Below are 18,734 nucleotides of genomic sequence, written 5' to 3' on the forward strand. Positions count from 1 at the left end.
ATTTCACCTCTAAATCTGCTCAACAGCATTTAAATGTTATATCAATGAAAAGCCTACTAAATTAGACGCTTTATAATTTTGTACAAATAATATCAATCGGCTGTCAAACATGGCCGCCGGTTCTAATAATTTAATATTCAATAAATTTTATGTTTGAAAAGAGGTCTTCATAATTTGATCCAAGTTTTACAGAAAGCATCATAGTATAAAGCCCTTCAAACTTATGCAGAATCAAGGTCAAATATTTCAACCGTTAATTTAAACCATTTTAACTTGTATTCGTCTAAAAAAATCCCTCGACAAACGTTGACTAAATTTGTCAGAAGGTATCTTGGCATAAAGGCCTTTCAACGTTATACAAAAGATGTTGGTTTGACACTGTATATCAACTTTGCACAAACGACGCTGATTTGACAATGTATATCAAATCTGCACAAACGACGCTGATTTGACAATGTATATCAACATTACACATACGACGCTGATTTGATAATGCCCACGGCTGCAGATAGTAAAAATAGAAACACCGTCAAAAATGTTTATCAAAATCAATCGAGGCATTTTGAACCCATTCCGACGCAAAGTATCTAACGGAGATCACTTTGCCGAATTTTCGTACAATGTTCTTACAGAACGGATATCAGGCAGTCGAACGATCTCAGGTCCAATAAACCCTCTCTAAAATGCCTAATCGGCGAGTAAATCGTGTTTACATGTTGCTGTTATTTCTAATTCTTTAAAGAGTTTTCCCTGAATATCATACACTTAAATCGAGGGGGCCCGGAGTGGCCTAGTGGTCTAAAGCGTTCACCGTTACGGATCATTTCCGTCTCACTTCTGTCTGCGTGTTGTCGAGTCTCGGGTTCGGCCAATGTGGGTATGTGATAAAACAATATTCAGGGACAAAAGAAAATATATCCTACTCTATCCAAAGAAATAGTCTGACGAGGATATGGCATGTACACGACGGACACGTTTATCAACTTCCTCATGTTGTGTTACATCTGGGTTTTTTTTTTGTTGTCCTTACGCGTTTTCGAGTCAGTTTGATGAAGAGAATACAGAAAAGAGAACACGTACAAGCATTTGTCTGTGTGACGTTATTAGCGTATCTACTTTTCAATGCTGATATAATAAAATGCTTGCTTATCTTTGTGCAATTATATATATATATATATATATATATATATATATATATATATATATAGAGAGAGAGAGAGAGAGAGAGAGAGAGAGAGAGAGAGAGAGGCAGACAGACAGAGATATCGCTAATAAAATTCATTATGTGACGCAAACATCTTCGAAGCCGGCTGAGTCTTACCAGAGACTTGTACAAATTATACTAGCAACTGCCTCAGTAGGGGCTCGGCATTAAGAGGTTAGTGTTAGGACTGGTCAGTCTGGTGTCAGGATAATGTAACTGGGTGGGACATGATGCTATTTGTCTGCGGCATGATACATCAGTGCTAGACATCACTATAAATTGTCATATCGTAGCGATATGACTGAAAAATTGTTAAAGCTACGTTAAAAATCCATACACACACACATACACACACACACACACACAGAGAACAGTTTTGTTAGGGTTTAATGTTTTTTTTTTAAAAAAAAAAATTCAGTTGTTATTATTTCCTATATCCCATGATATATTTTGTTCATATTTTGGATGAATCATTGTGAAGCTATGAAATTTAATTCAGCCACACGCTTGCTCGTCCCCTTCATCTTGTGGCGCAATGTCATAGTTGTAGAAAATTTACATTTAGGTTATTGTTAATGTTTTTCATTTGCTTATATTTCCTAAATCTTTTGATAGTTTCTGTTGATAGTTGCGAAGAATAATTCGGTAGCAAGACTTGATTTTCCTGCTGAATCACGGATTACGATCACACATGCTGGCAATAGCATGTTTGTTGTTGTTATTGTCTCGGTTTATCATCTTCATCATTATTATTATTATTATTATTATTATTATTATTGTTTCTGTTGCTGAACAATTCATAATAAAAACTCTTCGGTTTGGACCGAAATCGGATAGGTCGGAATTGACAGAATTATGTTTTTTTTCTTCTCCCGATGCTGGGAAACTGGTTGATTTACACAGAAGTTCGGAAATTGTTACGGTACGCTGCATCTACAAGAATGTACAATAAATTGTTCATCAGAAAATAATCCGTTGATAATAAAACGGAGATATTCCAACCACTGCTTTAATTATGTTTTGTAATAAAACACGATTTTATTTTTAAAAATCGTAAGTTTGCGAGTGTTAAATCGGACCGTCGACTATTAAAGCATATGGAAAGTATCTGCTCTCTAATTAATCATGGTAATGATTCGTTGCTTCCTCAACCTCCCCTGCGCTTTATCGTGGAAAGATTTTTGTTCAACAGCTTGTTATAACTGAACGACATGCCAAGATAAACTTTGTTCCAAAAGATGCCTCGTACAATATTCAGTCTGCAGTTGCTATTATGCAAGACGTGCATGGCGTGTCGTCCGTATTTCTGTTCGAAGGGTACTTGCTGAGCACATGTAGTGCTTGAGACCATGTGCAAAACAGATCCATGATTTTGAATGGTGGGCCCAGTGTCAGAAGGTAAATTCCCAGCCACCCACTCTTTTTTCCCCCTGTGGATATGGAGGAGGGGATATTTCTTTAGCAACATTTACTTTCTAACCTACTTCAGGTTTTCTACTTGGGAGGGGGTAGGTAATCTAGAGCCAATTTCCTCTACATGTTTTAAACACAGACAGATTTGCCTCCACCCCAAACAGCTCTCGAAAAATTGACTTAGAATAGACTCATACAACCCTCGAATTTCAACTTCTGTAGTCGTTTTTCCCGGGGGGGGGGAATTACCTTGGAGTGTACTTTCCCACGAGGAAAAGTTTCTTTGAGATAATTTTTCCCCATACAAGATTTTATTGAGATATAATTGTGTGCTGTAGGAAAAATATGAACTGCACAAAGAGATTAAGGCCTAACATTACAGAATTCCATAGATACGTCAGTACACACAAATGTACTTGCACTATCCTTCCTTGCCATTTTTATGACAACTGCTTGATAAATTTCAAGGAAATAATTGGCGCGGTGAGGAAGGGGATGGCAAACAATTGACACTAGAGTAAAACTGACCATGGGCAAGAAATTCTGCTTTTGCGAGGGATATAATCATCATAAAACGAGTTTTCCCGACGTCAAAATAGACTCCAGAATAGTTCTTTTTCCCCGGGGAAAATTACATTTTTTCGGGGAGTGGAGGTGGGGAAGGAAAGCTACCATTAGAGACTGGACACTAACAACTGTGCTTCTATTTTGACTACTACTTAGTATCCATCCATCCATGTATGACCTCTCTCTCTCTCGTTATGCCCTGGAGAAATAAATAACTACAGTTCATGACAGGAAGCAACCTTTTAAGGAAACGCGCGAGTCTGCGAGTTTATTTGTCAGCAACTACACACTAACATATACACTGTCTTCATTACTAATCTCTCGTCCTTTGTCCTCGGGGTCAAGGTTATAGTCAGATAAGTTTTGCTTGAATTGTTGGTTATATCTTCTTATTTGCTTATATTTCCTAAACTGGTGAAGGATTCTACTTAGTGTTGTGATATCTCATTATACAGCAAATACTGTTCAATCTGTGACAAACTCGCCCACCCATTTAACTTTAGGACCAAGGTTACAGTACGAACCAAATTGTATCAAGGTGTTTGGTTACATTTTCTTTTATTTGTTATGTTTCCTTTACCGCTTAATTGATTCTTTCATTCCGTTTTTTATACGTATCATGATGAAGCAAAAACAATGCTCTTCTTCATCCTTTAGGCCTTGGGGCCTTGACCTTTTAGGCCTTGAGGTCAAGGACTAAAAGTCACAAAGTGTATAACAATATATTAATGATAGACCCGACATGCAAACCCTGATCTATAGGTCAATCAAGATAAATGTTATCACAGTTTGCATTTTTTTTTACATAAAAAGTTCACAATAACGTGGACAAACTTACCTCTGTCATGGAAGTATTTAACATCCATCATCCATGCTTACACACATATGAACACATATTTATTCATGCATGCGTACATAGGTACTTATTAGCTATAATGTTTTCTTACTTGTTTTTAACTTCAATTACTATTGTTTATTTTCATTCTTGAGTGTGATACTTGAAGTAGGGTTTTCGTACCTTTTTACATCAGTATTCTAATAATGGTTCTGTCGTTGAAAAACGCGTTTGAAGAAAACAAGTTCCTAATCTTGCCAGCTAGATCGTAAAGCCTTTCCAATCTTGACATGCCGAAATATGCTTTCTTTTCTTTTCTTCCCTTGTCTTCAGCCTAGCCGATAAGAAAGGGCGAAAGGCGCATATCTTCAGGATCGTCCGCAGCAAACGTATAGCACCCATACAGCCTGCTAAAGGGAATTACATACATTGTTTACAATATGTAGGCATGGTATATGGTATATGTGGGATGTATACGTACGATGCCGCCTGCTGTAGACAAGCTTTTTACCTCTATTGCAGGGACGCAAACTATGTGAATCTATTCTTCTCAAGTCGCGTGTTCGCCTGTAAGGCGGAGGAAGGTTAGAGTGAGTAGCTCATCTTGGTATTTTCGGAATCGGTGAGAATGGATAACGGAAACCGGGTGACCATTACCCTTACCGGGGGCGTACCTTGGGGATTCCGTCTGCAAGGGGGTGGAAACTTTCCTTTGGAAGTGGCAAAGGTAAGTTACATATCCTTTTCTAGTGCCACACAAGATGCATGGATAAACATGATTACCTCAACCTACCAACATTTATTTGTATGATAATTGGAACTATTGAATCGTGCACGAAATCTCATCCTTAGTGATGGCGAATTGTTAGCTTATCGTGTAGATAATTCATTATTTTATCCAATAAAACTTTAACACTGACAATACATCTATAAGGTTTTGAACATTTATTTTTGTTCTAACTGCATGCACCATTGGCTTGGTAAAATACATGTTTTCATTTTGTATATATTCTTTCCGAGTTAAAAAAAAATACCTCTTATAATGCCGTTTTATCAAAATCATAAGTGTTATACCACAAGGGAGGATTATCATATGATGCAAGATTACGCCATTAACCAATATGATTGACAATATTGTTTCCTTATTAACGCTTTGAACTATTTTGAATTATATATGCATATATGAGTATGTTTCTACCTCGATTCAGACTTATTTCTCTCAGTCACAACCAACATTTGAATAATAGTTATTTGAATCAAACTGGTATACAATAATAAATTCAAAACACTTTATTGCCATTTCCCAAATACATGATGTCACTGATGTCACCAAATAGGCGCAACATATTGCTATGTTTGTAGTCTGAGTTTCCTCCCACCCTTTTTTAAAGAGTTTTGGACGGTCATGTTTGGATGGAAGTTCAGAACATATTCACTTTTATATGCTTGGAATTCGACTAAACTGAGTGGTTGCGGCATGGGTAGCCATTTACTACCGAGCCGAGCAATCGGTCTTATATCAAGTCCTACCTGCACGGTATTGGTAGGAAGATTGTTCATTTCATTAGACATAACAATTAAAATATATTTTGAATATATAATAAGCCGCCACTAGAGCGCAGAATAGTGTTTACAAACTTTACATCGTATCGGGCCATACATCTTTACTACTTGCTCACGTGATCTAAAATCTTGCGGCCTATATTTTCCTTGCCGTCAGAAGTAAAACGATCACGTTATACAAATTATCCTGCAGGGAAAATGCAAATGGTATTTCGATTGCTTTGAAATTACCAGGCCACAAGAATTGGTTATCATGTGACTGAGTAAATTGTTGCATGTCGGAACGAAATCTTCTCAATACTTGTAATTGGCTGACGGTATGTACTGGCTTAAAAGTTGTCAAACTGTATAAATGCACCCCCCAAATCTGGATCTATGCAGTGAGTAATCAGTAGAACAACCAACATATACCTTTTTCTGCAGGCTCATTATGACATGGCAAATCAAGGTCATTTCTTTGCAGTTTGATTCGACTTAATAGCGAGTACAAATTATATAAATTGACTTATTAAGGTAAGAAAGTCGGTTAGAACTGGTGTGTCTAAAAAGCTAAATACAATGGAAAGTGATGTCAAGCAGGTAGTGTTCGAGTCTCGACATAATATCGCTTATTTATCGAAGCTCCTGCGTAAAACCACCATTCCATTCTGCTACAACGACTGTTTCGGAGACTGCCAACTTTGTTGACCTCCCACCCCGGCATAACTGTCCAGATATCTAACAGTACTGGGAAAAGTTTAGAGAAAGGTCAACTACTATGCAGCAAGTTTGTTAAAGAAAATGCAGCAAGAAATACTATCACAGAGTATGACTTTAAGAAGATGTCTACATGGTTTACTGACGAAATCAAGGTTGAACAATCTTTCGAAAGTTTCAGACAGGCTCCATCAGACTGACGTTTCCTTGGTTGTTTGCAAACCCATGAAAACAGGTTTAGTTATTTAGACGCAGATCTATGTATGGCGTAGAACAGAATGTGCCAAAACTTTGCATTATAGCTTTTGTCATGTTTTTATACTTGCGTGTATGTACTAGTGAAAGGTCATCTGTAATAACCTAAATCACCCCAACCCCCCTTTCTATCGGTGACTTTTGCATTGTTCAGGCAGTTATCAAGAAATAACTTGAGATGAATTCTCTCCAATACCTCTTTTGTTAACTTTTTCTTGGATTCATTAATTAGTTGGAAAATGATTTAATTGTCCAAGAGATGGTGCTTTAACAACAAACAAACAAACAAGTCAACAAATAAGAATGATAACAACCAGAGCTAACAACTTTATCTTCCATATCCCGTTGAAATACTCCTGAATTATATAGTACAAAGTGCATTTATTTCCTTAGAAAGAAATCCGCAGTCGTATAAAAAATGACGGTGTCTTCTTACTTGCTTTTCCTAACAGTTTTAATGAAAAGTTAATTTCATATGCAAATCTTGGAACCTATATAAAGGGGATATTATTTCCCTCCAGTTAGACACTATGGTCTCTGAGATTGCAAATATTGAATAATTTAACTTCAATTCAACCGCCATTTTGACGAACATAGTCTAAAGATGGTATTTTACAAGAAGAGCTAAACATTTTAAACTAAAATTTCGAACCAAACGAGGATCAGATCGGTCATATTTACAGTCATTGTGCTTTTATCTTTTATCATTTTTTTTGTTAAACGATTGAATATTCCTATGTGTTTTAGGTGTTGTCTTGGAAGGTTGCTTGCTTAATTTAGCACAACTGAAACCACCAACATCCATTGCTGTTATCACGGGCGTTTTCAAACACAAATAAGACGAAGTTGGTAGAAAAATTTAAAATCCGTACTTTTATTGGCAAAGAGGGGGCATTTACATAGTTTCGTATCTTTTTATCAGATGTTTGCAACGCAGTTATGACTAAACAACAGTAGCTTCCTGATAACAACCTTGGAGAATTCTTGTTCCAGCGGTGCTCGAGTGTTGATTTAGATGTGTGCCGAGAAAAAAAATCTGCTGTGTGCTCCGCAGGGGTACGGTATAGGAATGATTGTTATTACAGATTTCGCGATGTTCTAAAACAGAAATCTTGAGAATTGTATACCTAGTCCATCATTGCACAATTCCATTGTACATCATTGTCCGCGAAGCCTGAGCATTTTACACGATGCAGAACGGTTGTCACATTCCCTTTGCGGCGCGTCTATTTGTTTTTCCCTTTAGTAGGTTGACCATTGGGTCGCGGAACATTCCATTGCTAACCTACGATCAAATGTTTTGAGTTTTCAGGCAATGTTGGAACGATAAAATACGATATATAGAAAAAAGAAAAGAAAGAACATGCAAACAAACACCTGCAGCATGCATTCTCATTAGGTACACAATTTAAATACACAAACTCAGGTATACAAAGTCTGTCGGGTGATATAGACTTTTGGGACATTACAATGTTTTGTCCCTGTTTTTCATCAAATCAGACCCAAACAAAACAATAATTAAACTTATATCAAGAAGAAAAAAAGGTTTCTTACACGAGTTATCCTTTTATGACTTTCGTACATTTTTGAAAAATTTTGTCCCTTGTATCTTTCACACATCTGTTTAGAAACACACATGGAAGGATTTTTAATATTCAGTCTACAAGTATAAATGTAAAATTTGTCAAGTATAAACAATACATATCACACAAAATATCCAATCGTTCACTTCTGTCTTGGTCAAGTATGCGATATTTGGACAATAAAGTAAAAAATGTTCAAATACTATGTGCCAAAAATGTGAACAAATATCGTAATCATAGAATACATGTTCATTACTTAATTCTCACTCCTACTAAAACTACATTATTCATTATCTAATATGGAAATTCTTTGCAATAATAATTAGTAACGATTTTGTATGAAACAATTGAAAATTAAAAGATATCAGCTTTGTAAATTTCGTATACGTTTTCGCCCGACTATAAATATCAGACCACCCCTAGGTTATTTTATTAGAATTTAATACTTGTACCCAAGTTTCTTGCTTAGAAGTATGCTACTTGTTTGCCTTTTCCTGAAAGATAATTATAAATACATGTATGTGCAATGTATTTTTCCAAGTACTTTGTCCTGGTTTTCAAAATTATTGTGTAATAAATGCTTTGTGATGGCGTCTTTCCATAATTTTGGGATATGGGCAATATAAGAGAAGTATCCCCCCCCCCAAAAAAAAAACACACCCCAAACTCCTGCATCAAGTTTTTAGTTTTATCATTTCAAACGGTATAAAACGTGTATGGTAACATGTCAAGTCATTTTGATTTCGATTCTGATTCTATACAAGATTTGTAAGGATAAAATAGTCTAAGACGGACACAATTTTATTTTCAATTATAGTTATATTGGCTACATTTTGACACTATTAATTGTTTTCTCCAGAACTCTTTTAACTCGTCTTATTTAACGTATTTAATGAAAGAATAAATGCAAGTCATGTTTAACGTATTTAATGAAAGAATAAATGCAAGTCATGTTTAGTCCTTCAATCTCAGGAAATTCTTGGGTGTAATTTTTCGGCTTTACGACCCTTTTACAAACTGAAATAAAGTGCGATTAAGTCCAGTTCCTACTTTTGTAACTGAATTTAAAAGTGCTGAAAAAAGATGCATTCATATGGGCAAGCTATCGGTTTCTTTTACAACAATTACCTTGACAGCTATTATAAGATGTCTTTGACTCCATCTGGACAATATTCTTTATACAGTCGTTAATTTTGACAGGGATGAAATAATAGGTCTGTTTTTATTAAAGTGTATGTATGAACTCGTGCGTGCGATTGTGTGTGTGTGAAATTCAAAATCTATTATTTTTCATCAGCCCATTCACCTTCCACCCATCGAGTGCTTTCAGAGTCATCACGCCTATTGTCGTCGCTTTGTAAAGCCTGAGAGTCAGCTAGCAGCCTTTTTGTTCCTCTTTCTCAATAGTCTCACGGTCATTTCTTCCGGCTGTGTTTACTCGCCATCGTGGAAGGCAATCAGGCCGCTGTCTTAAACTTGTTAGGAGCAAGTCCCGTTCGTCAGACGCATATGACTTACTTTTTATTACTAGCGAACCATTAAATTTATAATTAATTCCATGTGAATGTTTGTTTCTTTAATCTGGGCTTCTGGCAGTCGTGATAGACTGCTCTAGCTACTTTTCCAAGACGGAATCTTTTGCACTTTTATATATACGCATTCTTGCTTTGTAGCAGGAATGACTCCGTTCTGAACAGCTTTCCTACATAAAAGTTAATGTAATATCTATCTTTAAGTACTGCTACATGCCAGAAGAAAGGATACCGTCAAAACCGAAACATTTTTACCGTTGATGCGGAATAATGCCTTGCAAGGGACTTATCAACTAATGATTTTCGACCCGTTTTTTGGGATGGGGTGGGGTTGATGGTTGGAATTGGGAGAAAACACTGTCCGGCCCCACAAATAACATGAACGTAATAATACTGCTCAGATTTGTAGAGAAAAAGAAATAATTATGTCCGTGATATTAATATGCATTTTTTTATATTGAGGCAAAAGACAAAACACACAAAAAAATGTGATTGCAAAGAAAATCTCAGAATCTATTTCCCATCCTCACCTCAGAAATTAAATATCGGTTCCTTATTATACCAAAGTCGTCACATCTACTCAATGCCATCGATGGGTTCGTGTACAGGTCTGCTTTACGACTAATACGACGGTTTTACGAAGCATGCCACTTTTATCATGCAGGTTCACATCTGCTAACCCTTCACACACTGTAGCTATAATTATTCAGTAGACGTTACCCTGTGCATTAGGCTATAATAAAGCACTGTTCCGTTATTTCTACGGTCGATCACCTCGACATTTCTCCATCTAGCTCCTTTCAGCTTGACAGTATATACCAGCATCAAACTGCTCACATTTTGTTTTCATAGAAATATGTATCATTGTATAACATGATATAATTAATTCTCCAAATTGTTCCTGTTTTACCTGTCGCTAAAAAATGTGTCTAACTGGGGTTTAAAGTTCTAACATGGGAATGGAGATAAGGTGCGAATGAACCGAATGCTTGTACTGCCGAGAAAAGAATTTTTACCCGTATAGTAGTCATAGATCATCCCTCACATACTGTTCATGGAAGCCATACAACAACAACAACAACAACAGTAATAATAATAATACAGTGGATTCACTGAATATCGAAAAGTTGGAATTCGCCGACACCATTTGGTGTCGGCATAGGGTTGCAACTTACTAGCCGGCCTAGCAAACTTTAACAACCTTTCATCGAGATACACCTGCATGAAATCGATTGGAATATTATTTATTTTCTCAGAAATTGCGAGTATAGCATTCGCTATATCTTGAATCCGCTGATAGACGAAATCAAATTACAGCGTTGATGAAATTTGACCTGGAACTCGTCATTTGCATTCCGAGTCACATGACTAAGCAAATCTCGCAACCTACATGTCAATGCCATCAGAGGTCCAATAGTCACGTGATATTGACAAGAAACCATTTCCAAAGTTGCTGAACATAGAATTCGAAAATATTTATTAAAAGTCACGTAGTGTTTGTACATAAATATAATGCACACTTAATTCTCAGCATATTTATTCTGAGAACAACGACCAGAAACCTGTCGGTATCGCAGCAAGGTGGAGAAAACCAGATTCATCAAGTACTAAGCACGTTTCAGCGATATATTTTGTTGGTATCACGTGACTACCGCATTGGCATGTGCTCTCCGCTTGGTGAATGTTTTTTTCTCTTCAATTTGCTACAACATTTGCAGATTTCTCATCGTTGTCTTCAGAATAAATATTTTTAGAAGTTCATGTTCTTTAATTTTCTTTAAATATTACGTGACTTTCATTTATATGTTCCATTTGTTTTCCTTTAGCAACATTAAAAATGGTTTATTATTGATATAATGTGACTATTTGAACTCTGTTGGCACTGACATGTAGGTCGCGAGATTTGTGTAGTCATGTGACTCAGAATGCAAATGGCGAATTCCATGTCAATTTTCATCAACGCTTTAGTTTCGGCTAGACTGTCAGTGGATTAAAGATATAATGAATGCTGTACTAGCAAGTTCTGAGAAAATAAATCATATTCCTATCAATTTCATGCAGGCATATATCGATGAAAGGTCGTTAAAGTTTGCTAGGCCGCCTAGTAAGTTGCTACCCTATACCGACACCAAATGTCGGCGAATTTCAGCTTTTTTAATGGCAGTAGACTCAGACCCTACACCCCAACATAAATGTCCAGATATCAAAAATGGCTGGCAAGGGTCAGAGGAAACTCGGACTATACAGCACAGGGGCTCGTATCGTTATTTACAATTTACCTGTCATAGGTGCACTATATAATAACTACAAGGGAGCACTCTTCTCTACTTTCTCGCGCGACCCATTTAAGAATAAACGTCGATCTTATAAGCTACTTTTTGCGTAGCGTAATATATTTGGTACCGATTTTTAGCTTAGGCATTCAACTTTGTATGCATATCCAAAGTTTGGCTTACTATCATGACTTTAAGGAATGCCAGACCATTTTCCCAAGCTACTGCTCGACATGGCTGTGATAGCGCCCGCTTAATATGCAAGTGAAATCTCGGTGAATGGAATACTGTCCTCTCATTGGTTACAAGAAAATGACGTCCTGCATTTATTTATAACTTATTTTCAGTTGGCCAATGAGAAGGTAGTCTTCCATTCAGCGTGTTGTTCTTGCATATTAAGCGGGCGAGATCACGGCCATGTCGAGCAGTGTGACAGAGAGAAATTCATGGTCACAAGAAAGTGCGAGTAAACGAATGGCCTCAGAATTTTCAGTGCTACAACACAGATTTCACAAAAGTATTCTTACTTTTATCCGCATTAAAGGAATTAGATATTAATTTGAATAAAGCATTAGGAAAAGCAGCATAAGATATATCCGCCATTTTCACGATATTTTGCTATAACTGATTTGTTGTCTTTGGTGTTTCCAATATCAGAGATATTTTGAAAATTATGTCAAGGAGTAGAATAATAAAAAAAGATAGAAAAGGTCAATTTGTTCAGGTACTGTTCAATTCGGGGGGAAAATTAAACTTGGTTGGCGTATTAATTTTGGATGGCACTTGTCCCCTCAGGCAACAATTAGGTAATTTTTGCATTTAGTACAATCACGAAACTTTATGGGTGTGTTCCTTTCTGGATGGTACTACTCACAATGGACAACAGTATATCAAGTTGTGATCCACTTTTCACACTCCAGCGATTACGGTTTATTTTGCATTTATCTTTGTTCCTAGGACAATTTTTTAATGTACATTCATGCAATTTCAGCAGTGTATGTATGCTATGAATATTAATCACCTAAATGATCTACTGTTTCAGTCACAGTGATCAACTACTATTCTTGCAATCGAGAAGCAACATTCTCCAGAATTCATGTTCTTAATTATTTTGCGACCGCCTTCTGACAGAATTCAAACTGACCCATCCCAGCTTTGTTTGGAATATGGGACAACCATTCCCTGGTTGTTTCACATACTTTGTGGACGGTTTAATTTATGTGCGGTTAATGAAAAATACATCAGTTTATTTACACATCGGTTTATTTATATCCTATCACTTAAATGCATCATTCTTCTAGCCGTGTCGTCCATTTCATGACACAAGACATATTAAAGTAAATGTGTCTGGCAGTAATTATTGTTAATTACTGTGACCTCAATTTCTCTCTCTAACCTGTCTTACCTTACAATTAGTTTATTCCATTTTGTTATGGACTTTCCACCTTGTCTTCCGCATTTACACTGCTCCTCCTCTAATTATGTACTGTCCACCATGTATTCTACATCCTCAACTTTTTACGTTCTCTCCATCGTGTCTTACCTATATCTACACTGATCGTCAGCTTGAGAGTGTGGTCATACTGAATATTAGACAGCTCAGAATGAAAACAATGATAAACATGATAATAAATCTATAAATATTGTACCCTTGTCCATCCCTTTGAAGATTTCTGGTTTGTTCATTTGCAAATGCAAATTATTCAATTTGTGAACTTGACCAAAGAGCCATCATTTCACCTTGAGTGCAGATTCTAGTTGTGGTATAATGTTTATCCGCTACTTTTTGGATAGTTTCTAAATCTATCTACATTACATCATTTCTAACAAAAATAATGAAGGTGTCTGTCACTTCAGCTTTCCATTTATTCACCACTTTTTCACAAGGGAAATAAGTACAAAAATAACGACAAAGAGTTATATGTCAGTAAATAAAAACCTCTTCCATGTTTTAACTTTTCATACTAACCAAGTATGTCAGCTCAAAGGCATCTTTTAAAATGTGTTGATATTTGATGCATGCATTTCTCGCTTGAATCATTTTTGTTCCGCCCACATTAGTGGCAAGCGAAATTAAGCGGCTACTTTTTCGACGGCGGCGGTGTTATGCACGGTGAAGGTTTTGGTTAGAGTTCTTCATTTCCGAAACTCTTTCATCGAACCTCATCATACTTGGCACGAATCATTTATACCCGAGACAATTATTTCTTCGAAATAACCTCTCCTCTTCTACCTTGGGGGTCAAGGTATTTGTCATAAAACATTTGCAATAAGGTTTTGGTTACATTTTTCCAGTTTGCTATTTTTTTTTATACTCTCCTTATACTTTGCATTGGTCATCATGAAGATTAGTCAATACATTCTACTGTACGCTTACAATTATTTACGAAAGTTCCTCTCTGCGCACGGTAAAGACAATTTATTTCGACTCGTCTACGGTGTTTGGTGCTGGCACATGCACAGAAAAGCGATCGCTCATCCAGATCAGTAAATCTTTTCGGCCACTGTGGCTTTTTTCTCTTTGATTTTAAGGACCAGACGATATATTAACGCTAATATCTTTCTTAAATTGTGTTTTATTTGAATATATCGTTAATTAAAAGTGCAACAATTGTAATTAAAGAAGTACACCTTATTTTTTTTCTCAGCCGGCCCGTTTCGGCTTTCGTCGCCTTATAATGAAAAGCCGAACCAGGGGCTGGCAGACATATGCAAATTATCAATGCAGATACAGTCTGGGTAGGCCAAGACTATTTTATATCGATTGTACAACAAGTTAAAAAAGCGCATGCTGAGCGTTTTGTTTCTCGGTTGGTAGCGTGTGTGCGTTATTTATTTGAAAGGAATCAAATATCCCAGAGGTTTTACCATCTTATATGGTTTTGGGATGGAACCCGAGACTGTACATGTCTCGGAAGAGCATTATTCTGCTGTGCTTTACACGACTTCTTCAGGATTTTCGGGGGGAGGGGGGAGGCTGCACCAGTTGCTACAGTGAACCGGTTGCCGCACGATTAGTACTTATTCTTAATAGTACACAATATTTTTGGTAGTAGCATATATATAAATAATCCTTGGCTGTAAGAAACGTTTTCTCTGCAACTAATTAAAACACCCCACAGACTCAAGAATAAGCAACCAGTGCAGGCTTACAGTAAGTTAGAATTCATAAAAAGTCTATCTATCATGTTTTCGAATAAACCTGAAGTTAGTCATCTTATGGAAACAGCAGTAAAAAAAAAAAAACATCAACAAATGGAACGAGTCGTAACTTTATATGACTTGTATGGGAAACTGAAAGAAGTGAATGACTTGACCTTTTGTTCGGACACATGATTTATTAACAATTGCGATAACTTGTTGTCATATCTTTTGTTTCAAAAGTAAAACAAGAAAATACTTGATCTTAAAATATGAATAAACATTTTCTCTTACGTATATCAAATTCCTAGAGCACTTTAAACAATGATAGATCTCACAAAACAGTGGGTATTAAAAGTTGTCGTTGGAACCCACGTAATGAAGTCCAAAGAAACAAGCCACGTAATGAAGTCCAAAGAAACAAGCCATGTAATGAAGTCCAAAGAAACAAGCCACGTAATGAAGTCCAAAGAAACAAGCCACGTAATGAAGTCCAAAGAAACAAGCCACGTAATGAAGTCCAAAGAAACAAGTCACGTAATGAAGTCCAAAGAAACAAGCCACGTAATGAAGCCCAAAGAAACAAGCCACGTAATGAAGCCCAAAGAAACAAGCCACGTAATGAAGTCCAAAGAAACAAGCCACGTAATGAAGTCCAAAGAAACAAGCCACGTAATGAAGTCCAAAGAAACAAGCCACGTAATGAAGTCCAAAGAATCAAGCCACGCAATGAAGCCCGAAGAATCAAGCCACGAATCAGGATATTCTTCACCTGGTGTACAAACAGTGACACAACAATCAATCAATCAGTGTAATAATTAAAAAATTCAATGAATGCATTAATAGTTCAATAAATTAATGGACAAAAGAATAATTTATTAGTTGAATGTTAAAATGAATAAAGGACTGAATACATTGGTAAATAAACAAAACCGAACGAGCAAGCAATTTAAAATAAATATATAAATAAATATCTGTACTGATGTAAGATATTGTTGAATAATCTGTCTGTAGTATATTGTCTAAATGTTTTCTTTCGTGTGGTCAGTGTGGCACATAAACATTAAGACTGGTGTATTGTCTAATCCCGCAATAAATTGCTTGAGGCATGAACTGAGTTTTAATTAGGATTCGCTCGTTAACAGTTTTGAATAGAAAAAGGTGTAATGTTAATGTAGGGTCATAATGGTAAAATGTCCAGAATTTATATAAACCAGGGGTGAATTGTAGGAAATTGTGGTCCATTTGAAACAGGTGTCATAAAATAATATTTGCGAGAGTAGTTGTTAATAAAAGCACAATAGGGAATTATTCTGACTTCGTTGAGAGTGATCGAGGTTTTGGCGGGTAAAGTAGTGATCCTGAATGGTTACACTAAACGAGAGTTTGTGCTCCCAGACGGTATTCATGGATTTTAGAATAGAGAACTAACTAGTCTAAGTTTCTGCAATTAGGCAAGAAGTTGACTCCGGGAAATAATAAGTATTTCTCGTTAGATGTCCTAAAACGGCGGGTGTCGGAAAGTGAGAGACAAAAAATGGGAGAGATCCAACTTCATAGGGAGGTGCGAATCTCAGATAAAGCATAAGGGGGAAATACAGGAAATATTTAACACCCACACCTGGCTGCACAGTGGGAAAGAGAGCGCAGTCAGCAACTTAGATCTGATGACCCGAAGATGCTAGTAAAAAGAGAGAGAGAGAGGCCGACCGATCACCAGCAGTGATTTGGGAAAGGACCGGAAGCACCAGGTGATGATGTCATGCCGGCAATTTGAGTCGATCCGTCAGTCACTCGATCAGATGGTTAAATTTGTTCTATCAGTAACAGAACGACTCAGTGAATTTAGCATAATTTTGTAACTTTCTGACAGAATGCGAATTATTCACACGTCATTTTGTTTATGTAATTGATTTAATTTTTGTACTTTACATATCGGAGCTCGTGTTGTTCTATTCTACATCTCTGCTCAGTTCCCAGTATTCCATCCCTTAATTTCATATTTTATGTTATTAATTACTCGATCCGGGCGATGACACCGTGGTCAATCATATCCAAGATAACGATAACCAAAACCATACACACACCACGTATCAATACATATTTCGCTTTTTTTCTTCTTAAAACATACAACCGTCATAAGTATATACACAGCGGGAGAGCTATCTCAAATAGGTACACTGCTCATCTGTTAAAACTAAGTAGTTTTTTTTTTTTTTTTTTTTTTTTTTTTTTGCGGTATTCCGTGGTGTTGGTACAGTGTTGCTTCCCTTCTTCTCCGCAATAGGTGATTGTATTGATGGCTATGTAACGTGATCTACCACTCGTTGCCCACAGCGCTAGGTAAACATCATCAACCAACCTCGCTCTTAATCTTTATGCCGTCTAAATGGTGATAATTTCTAATCAGACGAATCGCCATAAACAAGGGGATCTTTTGGGATATTTGACTCATTATTAAATGTCCTTATTAGATAACAAAGGGAAATGTGCTCACTTTAAGACCAAAGATAGCAAACTGCACTCATTATTTGTTCCGTGTACCGTTTGACACGTAAAATTGTGTATTATCCATTCCTTGTAAATGTTCATAAAATAAAACACGTATAATGTCCAAAAGTTGTTCAAGTCAATAAAAAAAATGTGTATTGTCCAAAAGTGGTTCAAGTTCAGAAGAACTCGAGTATTGTCCAAAAGTTGTTCAAGTTTTTAAAAAAAAACGAAAACTAGTGTATTGCTGAAAGTGGTTAAAGTTTATAAAAATCACGTGTATTGTCAAAAAGTAGTTCAAGTTCATAAAAAAACACGTGTATTTTCTAAAAGTGGTTCAAGTTTTTAAAAAAAAACACGTGTATTGTCCAAAAGTGGTTCAAGTTCATAAAAACACGTGTATTGTCTAAAAGTGGTTCAAGTTCATAAAAACACGTGTATAGTCTAAAAGTGGTTCCAGTTCATAAAAACACGTGTATTGTCTAAAAGTGGTTCAAGTTCAGAAAAAAAAACACGTGTATTGCATACGAGTGGTTCAAGTTCATAAAAACACGTGTATTGTCTAAGAGTGGCTCAAGTTCATAAAAACACGTGTATTGTCTAAAAGTGGTTAAAGTTAATCAAAGAAAAACTACTGTATTGCATAAAAGTGGTTCAAGTTCATTAAAAAACACGTGTATTGTCCAAAAGTTGTTCAAGTTCATATTTCCTAATTTTCTCTTCACAGATGAAACTTAGGCTGAATATTTGATAGACAATATTTATAAGAAAGAAGTTTTTATTTTTTAAATTAATTTGAAAAGACGTTTGATTATTTGTTGACGAATATTTGAATGTTATTATTCCTCCAGTTTGAGGAATCACCCATTCTTGGAAGATGTAACATGCGCCATTACTTACCAGTCAGCCTTCTTAATACTCGTTTCATTCTTTAGATCAGCTATATTTATGTATGTATGTATGTATGTATGTATGTATGTATGTATGCATGTATGTATGTATGTATGTATGTAAGTATGTATGTATGTATGTATTGAGAACATTGCTGAATTTGTGATAGTGCTACCAGACAAACACTTATACAGCGCAGGCGCGAGAATATTCTCTGCAATCATACTCTAAAGAGCATAGTTCTATGTGCTTAACTTTGATGCAAGCATCTGTTTAAAAGGACATATCCAG

General features: G+C 36.2%; 1 protein-coding gene across 1 annotated transcript in view; it reads left to right on the forward strand.

Annotated features, from left to right (window-relative positions):
• Positions 1-18,734, forward strand: part of LOC149802931 (uncharacterized) — a 116,496-nt gene that overhangs the window by 17,864 nt on the left and 79,898 nt on the right. Inside the window, exon 2 of the mRNA XM_089952425.1 lies at positions 4,542-4,746. Coding sequence (XP_089808551.1) covers positions 4,648-4,746 — 99 coding nt within the window. The 5' untranslated portion in view covers positions 4,542-4,647. The remainder of the gene's footprint in view (positions 1-4,541; positions 4,747-18,734) is intronic.

Source organism: Sinohyriopsis cumingii, chromosome 3, assembly GCF_028554795.1.
Source record: "Sinohyriopsis cumingii isolate HCF-2022 chromosome 3, ASM2855479v2, whole genome shotgun sequence".
NCBI lineage: Eukaryota > Metazoa > Mollusca > Bivalvia > Unionida > Unionidae > Sinohyriopsis > Sinohyriopsis cumingii.